We start from the raw sequence: 15,057 nt of genomic DNA, 5'->3' as shown, positions 1-15,057 counted from the left end.
TTGTAGATTTGATGGTGATAGAACCCTTTGTAGTTCGACTCTGGCGGCATCGCCGTCACACTTATTTCGGCCTAATAACAGCAGTGTTAAGCAAGTTAGGTTTTATTTATGTGTATAGATAAAGCGACAATTAAATAGAATCATGAGGTATGTGAACACAGCATTATGTTTCCAGGGTTGAAACGAAGGGAGGTGTAGAGGGGACGGCAGATCGCGACCCGCGCTCACCGTGAACGCACGTGTTATCATGAAAATTTGAATCTGTGCTCTGTGATTGGTCGAAAATGTACAAATACCAGCTCCTATTCGTCGTTATGCTCGCTGCCAGCCTCATGATGGGTAAGTGGATAGATTTTAAGCTTACTTTAAGGTCCCATTCGATGAAAGTCGTGAAAAATGTATACAGATTTGAAGAACGGCTTGTTGAGAGGACTGTTAAGTTATGGTCTGTTTTTGTGGTATTTATTTACGTTGTTACAAATTTATGTTGTAATAAACAGAAAGTACTATTTTTTATGTGATTACCAATTAATGGAGAAGAATTGATATCGTGCAGCTTAAATAATTTATTAGTAAATTATTTGTCTCCATTTTTTGTATTGTCATAAACAATACATTTTCTATTAGAAAACATTAAAAAAAAAACATTTGAGACGTCAGTAAAATAATAATCTATGTTAGATATGTTTTACTTTAACGAATTATTTATATTTTTTAAAATATATTGTGAACCTAACTACTTGATCTTACCAAAAATGATAAGAAAAAAGTATTTTACAGATATTAAAATTTATGTTCAAAATGTTCATATTCTATTTGTAGACACTATTCTATTTTTAAATGTAGGTACTTTTAATTACTGCCAGTTTAAAAAAAACTGACTTAAAAAAACTGTTTTCAATTATTCTGAGATATTTTTTATACGATAAATGATTTTTAGGAATTTGTCGGGCTAAAATTATATGTTTGGTTTGACGAAAATTATTGTAATATTTTTTAACTTTTTTCGAACTCGATTTGTTTTTTCTTTATTGATTGTTTGTTTTAAACTTTAATAAGGACGTATTTATATATTTATAAGGATGGAAAGTCGTAAAGTCGAAAAGTGGATCGTATGGAAAGTCATCATGAGAAATTAATAACTTCTAATTTTTGTTTAGCTTAGAGAAGAGTATCTCCATTTTTTCATAATATTACTTAGATTCTCTAGTTTCTAAAATAGGGAGCAGGGAGAGGTAAGGTAGAACCCTCTGTGGTTCGATTCCTGCGGCATCACCGACACACCTATTTCTGCCTATTAACAGTAGTGTTAAGCGCTGCTGTGTTCTGGTTTGAAGGGGACGTGAGACTTACTTTTCCGAGTCATTCCAGCTTAGTCCTCAGGGGTAGCGGCGCATTTGTGGCCGACATGAGGTAGGAATCTAATCTTATCTGGGTTGATTACAGATGTCCATCAGAGGCAATAACTACCATCAGATGCGCCGCTACCCTTGAGGACTAAGCCGGAATGCTCCGGAAAAGTACATCCCTTACACACTCTTCAAACTAGAACACAGCAGCTAACACTGCTGTTATTAGGCAGAAATAAGTGTGGCGGTGGTACCGTCGGAGTCGAACCACAAAGGGTTCTTTGTGCGTTTTATATAGATAGATAGCACTTTTTTTTTAATTACGCACAAACACTAATTATATTTACTTGTATAGATACAGTTTTCTTTATAAAAGACTAATTAGTTTTGGAATTAAATTTAATTATTTGCTTTGACTCGGTAACTACCATTCTCGCTAAAACTCGTAATTAATTTAATTAGAACTGTGTTGTTTCAGACATTCTATTTAAATGGTATATTGAATATTTTACGTTACCCATTATTGTCCCACTGCTGGGCACGGGTCTCATCGGAGTGAAGGTCTCTGGGCCACTTTGGCCAAGTGTGGATTAGTGGACTGATGTATATAGTGTTTTTAAGATTTCTCAGACATGAACATTTTAACATCGGAAGGGGTGATAGCCTTTTGGTGAAAACTCTGCTTCTTAAGCAAATGGTTGGAAGTTCAAATCCCAGGCAAGCACTTTTGAGATTAAGCCTACACTTTTAAAAGTTCTTCAAACAGTTCTGAATGGTGTGTGAAGTCTACCAATTCGCACTTGGTTAGCGTGGTGGACTATGACCTAATAGTTGGGGAGCCCAAGAGGGGATTTCGAGAGTATCTCGAGCGCGTCAGACTAAGATATCAAACTAAAGGAAACTAAAGGAAAAGGCTAATTTTAAGGAAAATACTTTTTTTTTCATACATTCTCATACTATTTTTTTCAAATCGTCAGAATAAGAAAACACGCAGCTAAATCGAAAAATATCGTATAACCTTTTCTTCATTCTAATGTCTAATCTTCACAATCGTTTAGGTCCCAAATTACGCTCGAGTTTCTACACATCTAGCATCATGGGCTCCCCTACTATAAGCTCTTACTATAGGAGAATTGGGCCCAGCAGTGAGGTGATAATGTGTCGACGATATAACTTCGAAAAACGTGCCGTGATTCGAACCCCAGGCCCTCTGTGCGAAATAACCCAACCAACTCTGCACTTTACAAAAGGAATTTTAATGTAGGTGATTTCTAAAAAGCATAGCTCATAAAGGCAAGAGCTTTCGCAAGCTTTCTAAGGAGCTTACAACATAAACATCTATTTTCACTTCGCTTTTTGCGCACTTCCTGCCACAACTGTTCCCGAGGGAATCGTTATCGGGAGCCTCGATTTTTAAATATACTTACCTGCTACCTAAGTTTTCTTTTTACGTAAAACTCTAAGAGAATATTTGGTTGGTTAAGTAAAGGAAATGCATCTTTTTGGAAAATTCTACTAATTAACTGATTTTCCTCAGGAAAGAGGTTGTCTAATCTTCTTTTACCTTTTTACATTGTAATTATACTGAAGTTGGTTTTGTTTTAGTCAGGAGGGTAATGTGTAATTTTGAAGGTGGTAGAACCCTTTGTGGTTCGACTCCGGCGACCACCGCCACACCTATTTCTGCGTATTAATAGCAGTGTTAGGCGCTGCTGTATTCCATTTTGAAGGGTGTGGTAAGGGAGACAGACTTTTCTAAGGCGTTCCAGCTTAGTCCTCAGGGGTAGCGGCGCATCTGTGGCCGACCTCAGGTAGGAATATCTAATCCTATCTGGGGTTGATAACAGATGTCCTAGGGCGACAGTAGCCACTTACCATCAGGTGGACTGCATGTTCGTCTGCTACTCCTATATTATAAAAAAACCAATCTAGATTGAGCCTGCGGCAGGTGTGTAAGGAAAGTCTAAGAAGTCGTTTCACATGTTTAAATTATGGGAGTAACATAGGCTATTTTTAAGCAATCGGTGTTTTATAATAAATTACGTACAGATTCTAAGAAAAACTCCCAAGAAAATTTAGCCGGCTAAGTAAGAAAATGCATTAATTTTCTGACAAAATTCTACTTACTAACAGATTTTCTTAAGGAAACTGCTCGTCGCTTTTTTGTTTTTATATTTGTAGTAATACTGAAGTCTGTTTTGTTTTAACTGACTGCGGAGGGTAGTTTTTCGAGCATATGTATGTGTTTTGTCTATAATAATGGATCAGCAGACGAGCATTCAGTCCACCTGATGATAAGTGGTTACTGCTGCCCATGGACGTCTCTAATCAACCCCCGATAAGACAACATTTTTACCTGAGGTCGGCCATAGATGCTCTTCTACTCCTGAGGACTTAGCTGAAACGCCTCGGAAAAGTATGCCTCCCTACCACACCCTTCAAACCGGAACACAGCACTTAACACTGCTGTTATTAGGCAGAATTAGGTAGTGCCGTCGGAGTCGAAGCAGTCGGGTTCTACCTTTAAATGCTATATTGCTACTTCAATCAAAAACAATGAAACCCACATCTGATTACGTTTCAATCTGATTGTAGGATCAATTAAACGTGATTTGAACGTAATGGAATCATTGATACAGTTCAATGGACCGAACGGTTTCTGGTGATTGAATACGTAATTAATACACGTGTCGACACGTGTTATATTGAACAGGTAGGTCAATCCCTATATACATGTGTAGGGCTAAGGGCTGTGATATATGAGAGCCTGTGCCGACGACGGTCAGTCAGCTATTTCTGCTTAGTATAAATAATAAAGCGCTGCTCTCATTGTGGAATGTGGTAAGGGGGGCATACTTTTCCGAGGCGTTCCAGCTTAGTTCTCAGGGGTAGCGCATTGTGTCGACCTCAGCTAGGAATATGTCCTATCTAGGGTTGATTACAGATGTAGAAGCGGTAATAACTCCATCACATGGACTGCATGCTTGCTTCTATATTATTGCTGTTGCCGAATGTCGCCAACTATCACTGTATTGTTGTGAGTTGTCGCTGACTGTCGTCGCCTGTTGTTGTATATCCGATAGATATAATTATATATGGTATAGCACGCAGTCCACCCGATTGTAAGTGACTACTGCCACCCATGGTAATTTGTAATTAACCCCAGATCAGATAAGATTCTCACCTTGAGGTCGGCCACAGATGCGCAGCTACCCTGAGGACAAAGCTGGGACGCTTCGGAAAAACATATCTCTGTATTACCACATACCTTTCAAACCAGAAAACAGCAGCGCGTAACACTGCTATTATTATTAAATGTGATTGAAATTTATGTCTCATTCGACTGCAGTAGCAAAATTTCTGCATTCTTACCTATATACTTTTTCTATTTATTGCCTACATACTTACCTGTTAGCCGTTTTTTCTCTAACGGTTAGAGTCTAACCAACGGACTAGCCCTATTAACACTTAATTTTTACTATTTTTAAAATGACTAGGCAGATATTTCTGCGACCATCTTTCTAAATCAGGAAACAATATAACGAAATATATTTCTTTATACCGTGCACGGAAGACTTATAACTTTCTCTCTTTCCCAGCCAATGTTACGTGCGTATTAACTTGAAACGTCTTCATTACACTTCGCTCTTCCTTTTAAAACGTTTTCCGTTGCTATCAATTATAATATCAATGTAAGTAATAATTGGACATGTGCGAGTTGAACTCGCAGACGGGTTCCGTATTATCATTTTTTCAATTTATTGTTTAAAAAAACGCTTTCTACACTCGCATTACCACACTAGGATTCCTTGTGTCGTGGGTGCCATGGACACATAGACAAATACACAAACACCCAGACCCAGAAATAGAAATCTAAATTCATTTAGATGTCTGCCTGGCCGGGGATTGAACCCGGGACCCTCTGCAGGTCAGACCGGTATGGTGACCGCTCCGCCATGCGGGTCGATTTTTAGTATTTATGATAGCAGTCATAGAACTAAATGCATTATGAAAATTAACTGAAAAACGCAAAAAAATAGGCGTTTTTTTCAGATATATACTACTTTGTACCCCCTCATGAAATTTCTTATTATTCCACTAGCCCAGTGTTTTTCAAAGTTAAGGTCGCGACCTTCTATGAGTCTTCTATATAGGAGTGGCAGAGCATCGTGAAAAAGAAGTAAAAAAAAAAACAATAAAAAGGTCAAAAGATACATAATATTACAAAAAGTGTTTATTAAATCAAATTTTAGACACTTACTTAATCATCATATTAACTCGTAGCACATTATGTAGTATGTCATCATCATCATCATGAGAGATGTAGTATGTAGCACATAATAATTTTGTTTCATATTGGTAACATAAATAGTCAAGTCAGAAACAACGGAAAGTATTTTTTTTTTATAATATAGGAGTAGCAGACGAGCACGCAGTCCACCTGATGGTAAGTGGCTACTGCCGCCCATGGACATCTGTAATCAACCCCAGATAGGATTAGAATTTCCTACCTGAGGTCGGCCACAGATGCGCCGCAACCCCTGAGGACTAAGCTGGAACAAAAAGTCTGTCTCCCTTACCACACCCTTCAAAACGGAAAACAGCAGCGCCTAACTGCTGTTATTAGGCAGAAATAGGTGTGTCGGTGGTGCCGCCGGAGTCGAACCACAAAGGGTTCTACCACCTTCAAAGGAAAGTAGGAGGTCGCGAAATGTTCTAAACATACTTAAGGTTTTTTAAGTAACCGTTACTCACGATATGCGGTTTTTAATTTCTTTATTGCCGATATTTTGACCCATGCAGGGTCGTGTTCACGGCGAAACGGCGGTCATTTTAGTCTAAAACCATATACTTAAAGTCGTTTCATACAAAGTTTGAAAAACACTGAACTATCTACTATAAACTATACTTTGTCTAACGTAATAAAAAATAAAAGCACACAAAAGTCTACAAAGGGACTTAATCTTGCTATTTTCACGGGAATTTCGTCTTTAAACACTCGGTAATACGGAGAAGAATAGCCTGAATAGTAGCTTCATTTATCTCAGGCGAAACCAGGCCGGTTAATTGATAAAGAGGCAGATTATCTAGATTAACTCCCTCATTAGTCGCCGGAGCCCAAGAGGCTTTGTTCATAGGATGCTGAAGTATACCTTTGTTAGGTACTGACCGGAATATCCGATATTAAACGTTATTAATGAATAACAGTTTTTGTAACGATATAACAGTTTGTTGTAACGATATTATTGATATAACAGTTTGTATATCGTTATAATTAGATAATATACATTAAAATATTACGCTAAATGTTTATTGATAGAAGTGCTGTCAGAATTATTTTTCTGTGTCCATAGTTATTCCATACAGAGAAAAAAACTGTTTTTATATGTTGATAAGTTTGAAACAAGCATACAGGTATAATATACAGAAGTTATTTGATGATTTTTTATGAAACTGTAGTAGTGAAAGTATCATGCAAAATAACAATAACCTCAAAAAGGTAGAGTGCTATTTACGTAAATTACAAATTCGTGGTGCTTCCATGAATTAAGTATCTTTGCCTACTACACCATTACAACCATAACATAGATATAATAATTTAGCGTGGTAGCATTATCGTGTTTGCTAACGGTTATCTGGTCTTTACGTGTTATTACAACAATATCACATTATAGCAGTTATAGCACGCTTTTATAACGTTATAACAGCACACGAAATAGCGCGCTATTAATATATTTTATAACGAATTCGGACGTTATAAATAGCAGTCTTTAGCTAACCACGTAGGGAATCTACCTCGTACGGGAACAAAAGCCTGCTGTATTATGTATCTGCTAGAACAAACATCAGATAAGCTGTAATTAGCAATTATTATGCTGACGTTACGTTGCCCCGTATCTTCGCTAATTATCTAGTTTGATTAGATTCTTGTTCAGATGAAGTTGTGTTAGCATATGAATACAAATTTAATATGATATATTATAAGCCTGTATATAACGCGTGTGTAACTATAGGTTTTGATGAATTTTTATTCGAGTGTGGAGGGTAATGTTTCTCGAGCGTATGAATGTTTCAAATGGCTACACGCAGTCTAACTATAGAGATGTCCGTGGACTATTATCTAAATTGCGGGATCGAAAAGAAAAGAAAAGTTGGATTTATTGTTTTTCTTCTAGTTCTCTAATTATGTTCCATAACATATTCTGGAACTCTTTTAACATTTTTATACTCAATACAAATAGATTAATGATAATAAGACAAAGTTAATGTTATTAGGTAATGTATAAATAAAAATAAATAATTTTCTGGATTAAATAAATTATGAAGTATTTAAAATTAGTTCCAAATAGAAAAAAATGCCCATTAGTAAACTCTTCACGGAAAAACGTAAAAAAATCCAAACAAAGACGCTTTAACGAAACAGCAAAAGCGTTTGATACAAAAAATAACATACTACTAAGAAATAGGAATATATTCCGACAATCTTAAGATAATCCGTATGAAAGCTGAAATTTCACGAAGCACCGAACAAGTCGTCCAAACATTTAACCCAGAGGTAATAAAATAAAAGGCTAACGATCTAGCGTTCCACAGGGAGTCTTTTGGGCCCCCTCATTTATATTCTGATATGGAACGTGACAAACGCGTATCTGGTTTTTGGAAATATGTTTTGTATTTCGGATTTAACTGTTAAGTAGATAAATATGTTAATTTTTAATGCTCCGTTTAAAACGTGCGCTGAATTCTGTTTTAGGTACTTAATAAGAAAGCAGTGATAGCTCTTGTGAAGTCGGTCTGTCTTGTTGGTAGTTTCCTTCGTAGAATTAAAATCTTACACTTATGTATTTTTAATCTTATATGTGTATTAGATATTAATGATAATAATTATGTTTTAATGCAGGAAAACAAACATGAGATAGTAATCTCGTAATCATCTTTAAAAAGTGTGTGTGTCTACCAATCCGCACTTGGCTAGCGTTTTGAAGTATGATTTAATCCCACCTCTTTCAGAAAGGTGATGTATGTTCTGTCAAACGGGTTGTAAATAATATCGATTATTTAGTGATTTGGAAGTACAAATAATTTTAATTTTCGTTTTTTAAATGTCGCTAAAGAATTCGATTTTAATGTATTATTAATTGTTCAGATGGCGTTTATTACATTTAAAAATGCATTCTCGAGTTGGGTAACATGACGTCACGTGACATGATGAGACATAACGTAATGCAAAATATGATGAGATGACAAACAGTATTTTAAAATCCAAACAAGTAGTCAAAATCTAACGCTAAATTATTCAAGATAATCCAAAACCAAAATCTAAAATCCAAAGCAACCTAAAAGCTTTAACCAGAGAATTTAGTTCCCCGATATGTTCGCCGACCGCAAACCACACGTTGTTTACGAGATATTTGCTTAACGAAAAGGCTTTGCAACTGAAACCAGGAGCCTCTACATATGTACAATTGTGGTATGTGGTCTCGAAGTTATTAAATTTTGATAAGTGGTACTATGGCACATGTTTCTAATGTGAAACAGATTTGTATGTTTTCAGTGTTTTGGTGTAAGGATGTTTATACCGACTTACTTACAGATACAGTGACTATCTTAATCCTTAGGTCCTTAGCGATGCATTTATGATCGATTTCGGGTAGAGCTTCTATTCTATATAGAAATGAGGTTCCATCCACATCAATTGGACACATTGCGATCCTCCACCGTTCGGCTTGGACGGTCATTTATGCCACCTACGTGCAAAATGTGGACTCATCTTACTCCCCTATTTCCTGAGCGGTCTTTAAGAAACATGGGGCTCTTTAAGAAAGGTGTAAAAAGAGCTCTTCTTCAAAGCTGCCGGTGCATTGGTGGTTCCTATGGTGTTGTAAATGTGCTACTTCAATCTTATACCAAATGATATTAACAAAAACTACAAAATTACTTCAAAATCACGTAAGCAAAATCGTTAATCCTGACGATCCTCGTGAGGAGAATGTGAAAAAAATATTAAAATCGTTTATTGCTATCGGTACTTGATAAGCTTTCAAAATAAATAAATAATGTGACTGTTCACACCGCGGGAAAAAGTCGAGTTCAAAGATTACGTTACTTTTCTTTTATAATATAGGAGTAGCAGACGAGCATGCAGTCCAACTGATGGTAAGTGGCTACTGCCGCCCATGGACATCTGTAATCAACCCCAGACAGGATTAGATATTCCTACCTGAAATCGGCCACAGATGCGCCGCTACCCCTGAGGACTAAGCTGGAACGCCTGGGAAATGTCTGTCTCCCTTACCACACCCTTCAAACCGGAACACAGCAGCGCCTAACACTGCTGTTATTAGGTAGAAAGAGGTGTGGCGGTCGTGCCGCCGGAGTCGAACCACAAAGGGTTCTACCACCTTCTAACACATAACATACTCAAATACACACATACTGGTGAAGCGTTCCAACTTAGTCATGATTGGCAACGTATGTACGTATTTCATTTGTAATACTTCAATCAAAACAGCTGAATCCCGTTCCCGAGGAAGTGATCCCTCGGGAACATTCGCTTGACCACGTATTAGTGAGCGTTCTCAGAGGCTCTCGGACGTGATAGGGATTTTATTGGATTTGGGACCTCTGGCGTACAGGACCCTTTGTTCAAATGTGTTTGTTTTTAGGCCACTGGCGCTTAAGAAATTAGTATACGTATTTGCTAGGCCCAACTATTTGTAAGAGTGTAAATACTGGCTGAATTACTGGCGATGCGACCGTCACACGCCAACTGTTAATAATCAATCTATCCCCAAAGATCGACATTTGTCATATACTTCAGATTAGAAATGGTCAAATTTCGATCTTTGGTAAGTAAGATTTGGATAGATTGAATATAAATAACGGCCGTTATTTCTTAGGATTGGCAAAAGGTTTGGTTAGGTTAGGTTAGGTTAGACGTTATACACGTCCCGTTCCACATTATTCCTCATCGGCACGACGTATATTTCCGTTTATTATCAGAACAGCTGATTCAGGTCGATCCTACCCTATCCCTTTACACCCGAGATGATATGAGCGTGAGTTTCACTTTAAAAAAATTCCCACGTGATAGCTTCTTATTTTTCGAAACGCAACCGATGCCGATCGATCGTGAGGAGAGTATCGCACGTAATACCGGCTAAGTGAGCGGGGTGCAGGCGGTCAGTTGTGCTAGGGATTCGTCCAAAGATGGCAGATTTTTTCGACCCGCGCACTGTCACAGGTATATAATTATTTTTGGTATTAAATGTTAAGTATCTATTATTAATTATTGCTAATTTAAAAGCTAAAAGAACACTAAATACGTGGACTTTAGTAGTTTATTCGATTAACTTGCAATTTAGATACAATTAGGTTGCAAATCTCAACTGTTACGATCGTGTGCCTACGGGTGTTGGTGCAAAATAACGTTTGATGAAAATGCTTTTATTGCTATTACCAGTTATGTGTAAGTTTCGTCAATAACAATTTTGTTTGTTTCAATTTTAGGGGTACATTTAAATGACGATCAGATTTTGCCAGTGCGGGGTGAGGAGAAATATATCGGACATTGAAGATCTTCATGAAAGTGAAGAGCTTCAACCAAATAGATTAGAAGAGTTTCAATTTGAAGAATTGTGCCCTGAAACAGATCCAGAAGCACATGCAGATCCTCAAATAGAAACTAACCTAGAATTGGATCTGGAACTTGAGCCTGAACATCAACCATCTACTTCAAAATCATCACTAGAAATTTCTCGCCGCCGAGCATCTTCACGTCCAACACATCGAAAAATAGCTTGGAAAAGAATACGTTTTCTGTCTTGAAAAGGTCTATACATCCCTACCAACATCTCCAGTAAAGTTTACAAAGAAATATTTTTATTAATATTTTAATTGTGAGGCTCTTGATATGTAACCAGATGCACAAATTTATATTATCTAAGAAGAACCGGTCGAAAACTTAATTTAATTGCAATAGATATGGCTAAAGTTTTCTCTATCTGCATTATCATTGGATGTATTCCCTAGCCAAGAATATCTACGCCTTGGAGACCTGGATTGAAGACGGAGGCAATAACGGAAGAAAGAAGAATGTAGATTTTCATAGAATTACGTAGTTTAGGTTTCATTGCCAAGACAGATTTTTTATAAAGACTAATGAAAATAAAGACAGTGATGTTAAATATCTCCAAATTGTTTTAATTTTCTAATATTTTTTGATAAAAAACTATTTTTTTTTGCAATTTTCACGATCGTGAGTGTGACAGTTCCCACCGGAGACTCACGATCGTGCGGGTCGATTTCTGGATTAAGTATAAACTCTGGATTTTTTTTCCTATTTTTTGTGGGTCCCTTAAGCTATATAAAAAGCCGTAATAAACGTTTTGAATCGGAAATTGCGAAAAAAAATCTTCGGGTGTAAAGGGCTATACTGTTCCGTTCCTCGTTTCCTGATTCCCGAGGAAGTGATCCCACGGGAACATTCGCTTGACCACGTACTAGTGAGCGTTCTCAGAGGCTCTCGGACGTGATAGGGATTTTATTGGATTTGGGACCTCTGGCGTACAGGACCCTTTGTGCAAATGTTTGTTTTTAGGCTACTGGTGTTTTACTTAAGAAATTATTTCTAAGGACTATTTGTAAGGGCGTGTACACCGGTTGATTTCTGATGATGCGACCGTCACCTGGCCGCTGTTAATAATCAATCTATCCGATACTTTGCCTACCAAAGATATTTGACAGTTACTTCATATTAAAAATTGTAAAATTTTGATCTTTGGTAAGCAAGACTTCCCGGCCAGCGGCCCCGGGAAGGACGACGGTATGTGTGGTCGCATACCGTCGTATACACCAGATGGTGTGGCGAGCGTCAAGCTCACCTGGGCGGAGCCCGACGGGGCAACGCGTTAAGAGGACTCCGGTTGCGTTCCTTTGGAGATCCCGGAGCCCTCAACGCAGCGCAGAGGACGGCCACCGGGGGGGTTTTAGTGCGGTAAAAATCCCACATAACTCGGCGTCGCTCCCACGTTGTCGGGTACCTTTTGCAGGATTCCCCCTCGACAAAAAAAAAAAAAAAAAAAAATGGTAAGCAAGACTTGGATAGTGTTTCAATTAAAAATCTGACGAAATAAAACAAGGGAATTTCTGCAATCAATGTTATATGTGAAGATCCGACCATATTGGTCAACAAAAATTTAAAAAAAAAACATTTAAAAACAAGCTTTTATTACTTGTTTGTAAAAAAGTTAAAAATAAATTTTAAGTAGCCGTTTAATTAACAGCCTAGTCTTTTCACTAAACAGTGACGGTTGGTGTTTTCGGCACTCTTCATATATATTTTCAAAGCCCCGCTCGCACCTTAAAGCCGCTTCTACCGAGAACAGGCGACGACATTCAGCGACTTCCGACGGTATAATCCGCGCCAAACTGCTAGTCCGCTCTGAAGTCGTTGCGAGCAGATGTAGTCATATAATTTGCTATGGCGACGCGATTCATTTCTATATTCAGAGCGGACTAGCTGTTTAACGCTGATTATACTCAACATGAAATGTCGCTGATGTATAAGCTTCCTTACGACGTAGATAAAATAAACAATTTTCCTATTTCTTCTTGATTACTAGGAAGTGAAAACTAACTTTCCGGAAATTCACGCACAAATTCAAGCGAGCAAGTTTTCGTAAGTAAGTAAACCTACAAGTTTTCGTAAATTAGTTGTTTTAGTTTTGAACTACAATATTATGAGGAAACTCATATTTCTAAAGTTTTTGACTACAACTTTTTGGAGACACTTTGTCGGTGGTGTGGTAAGGGAGACATACTTCTGAAGCGTTTCAGCTTAGTTTTCAGAGGTACCAACGCATTCCTACATGAGGTCGATCACTCATGCCCCAGTATCCCTGAGGATTAAGATGAAGGTCCTCGGAAAAGTATGTCCTCCTTACCACACCCTTCAAACCGGAACACAGCAGCGCTTAACACTGCTGTTATTAGGTAGAAATAGGTGTGTCGGTAGTGCTGCCGGAGTCGAACCATAGAGGGTTCTACCACTTATATTGTAACTTCCTACTTCTATATTACTACGTGGTATAGTTTTAACCTTTCATTCTCTGAAAGGACACACGTGTTTGTGCATAAATGATGTACCAAGTGGACACAGTCTAAATTTAGCTTAAGACTTAGAGGAGGTTACTATAACTTATTAAAAGATTTTGGGCACATTCAATCTCTTCTGTCAACTTCAGAAGAATGTCGAACTTACAATTTTTGACAACCTAGTAGCGCGGTCCAGAGGGTTCCGGGTTTGATTCTCGAGCAGACAGATATCTAAATTATGAATTATATTTCTGTTCGTGGTCTGTACCCATCTTTGTATGTGTCCATAGCACCCACGACACATATGCTGTGAATGTACAAAGCGTTTTTGGGAACATAAATTCGAAGAATCTAAAACTAACACTCTTGTTAGGTCTTGTTTAGGTCTAGGTCTAGTTTTGCGAAAGGCCTTAACGTGTTATGTTATTTTTTTTCCAAAATAAACTCGTTTCACTAACGGCTACAGTAATAAATTAAAAGAAAAAGTAATGATGCAGTTTTAGATTTTATCGAAATCGGCCTCGTAAATCCTTAGAGCATTGTTCGGATTTGGCTGTGTACCCTTACCATGAGTTTTCAAAACATCCCACAATTTTACGTTACGTTTACTCAAACCATTATTCTATTCCGTTTGCTTCAGTAGACTGAGTAATCGTAACAATAAGTAAGTGCTCAAGTCTTTTTGTCTGCCTCACATGTTCGCAAAAAAGATAGACAAAACATAAAGCGCCATTTTGTCAATTTAGACATTTAATGTTACGTTACTGACACTACAGTTCTGATACAACCCGCTAGGGGCGCTGATTGGAAATTGTATGAGCAAATACGCAAACGAATACCAAAACAGTCATATTTATCAAAACGTAAAAGCACATGGTAAGGGTACTGAAGGCCCATTTGAAAAATTCACCCTGTATAACTAAAAGAACCTACGCTGAAATAGTCTAGGATTACAAAACATACGGTAGCGCCATTTTCTTTGTATTTCAAGAAAAATATCAACACAGTTAGCAATTCTTGGCAGGATTAATGGGGTTATTTGTCTCCCTTGTCACCACTCTACTGAGGACGCGAAAATACTCGCAATGTGCTTGTTATAGTTGAATATTAGTCTTTTGTACGAGGTGTAGACAGCATTATGCAAAAGGCACTCTTTGTACGTTATATTTGATACTCAGGGTAGCGTAGGGATGCCGATTTCTCGAACCGTCCAGTAAGCGACCCCGGGAAGGACGGTGGTATGTGTGGTCGCATACCATCGTGAACACCAGATGGTTTGGGAGGAGCGAAAACTGCTCTCCCAGGGCAGAGCCCGTTCGGGGCATCGCGCTTGGAGGACTCCGGTCCCGGAGTTCTCCAACAAGCGATGAGGACGGCCGCCGGGGGGGTTTTAGTGCGGTAAAAATCCCACATAAGTCGACGTCGCTCCTACGTCGTCGGGTACCTTTTGAAGGCTTCCCCCTCGTTAAAAAAAAGGGATGCCGATTTGAGATCGATTAATCGAAGAATCGTTCGTTCCAAAAAAGTCGATAATTTTAATCGATCTCCAGTAATGGATCGATACAGTGAATCGATCTGTCGTCCTAGAAAATCGAATGTCGATCTTTTCGAA

General features: G+C 38.0%; 1 protein-coding gene and 1 long non-coding RNA gene across 2 annotated transcripts in view; both read left to right on the top strand.

The window, feature by feature from the left end:
• The first annotated feature begins 205 nt into the window (after positions 1-205).
• Hasp (Hig-anchoring scaffold protein) overlaps positions 206-15,057 on the top strand; it is a 139,733-nt gene continuing 124,881 nt past the window's right edge. Inside the window, exon 1 of the mRNA XM_073091812.1 lies at positions 206-339. Within this exon, the coding sequence (XP_072947913.1) occupies positions 285-339 (55 nt within the window). The 5' untranslated portion in view covers positions 206-284. The remainder of the gene's footprint in view (positions 340-15,057) is intronic.
• On the top strand, positions 10,498-11,540 carry LOC140756431 (uncharacterized). Its single transcript, XR_012103887.1, has 2 exons — positions 10,498-10,593; positions 10,860-11,540. It is a non-coding gene; the product is annotated as an uncharacterized LOC140756431 (long non-coding RNA).

The sequence above is a fragment of the Epargyreus clarus genome, unplaced genomic scaffold (assembly GCF_041222505.1).
Source record: "Epargyreus clarus isolate Ecla_fem2 unplaced genomic scaffold, WU_Ecla_fem_2.2 ptg000035l, whole genome shotgun sequence".
NCBI classification, from domain to species: Eukaryota; Metazoa; Arthropoda; class Insecta; order Lepidoptera; family Hesperiidae; genus Epargyreus; species Epargyreus clarus.
This window is presented reverse-complemented; position numbering and strand designations above follow the sequence as displayed.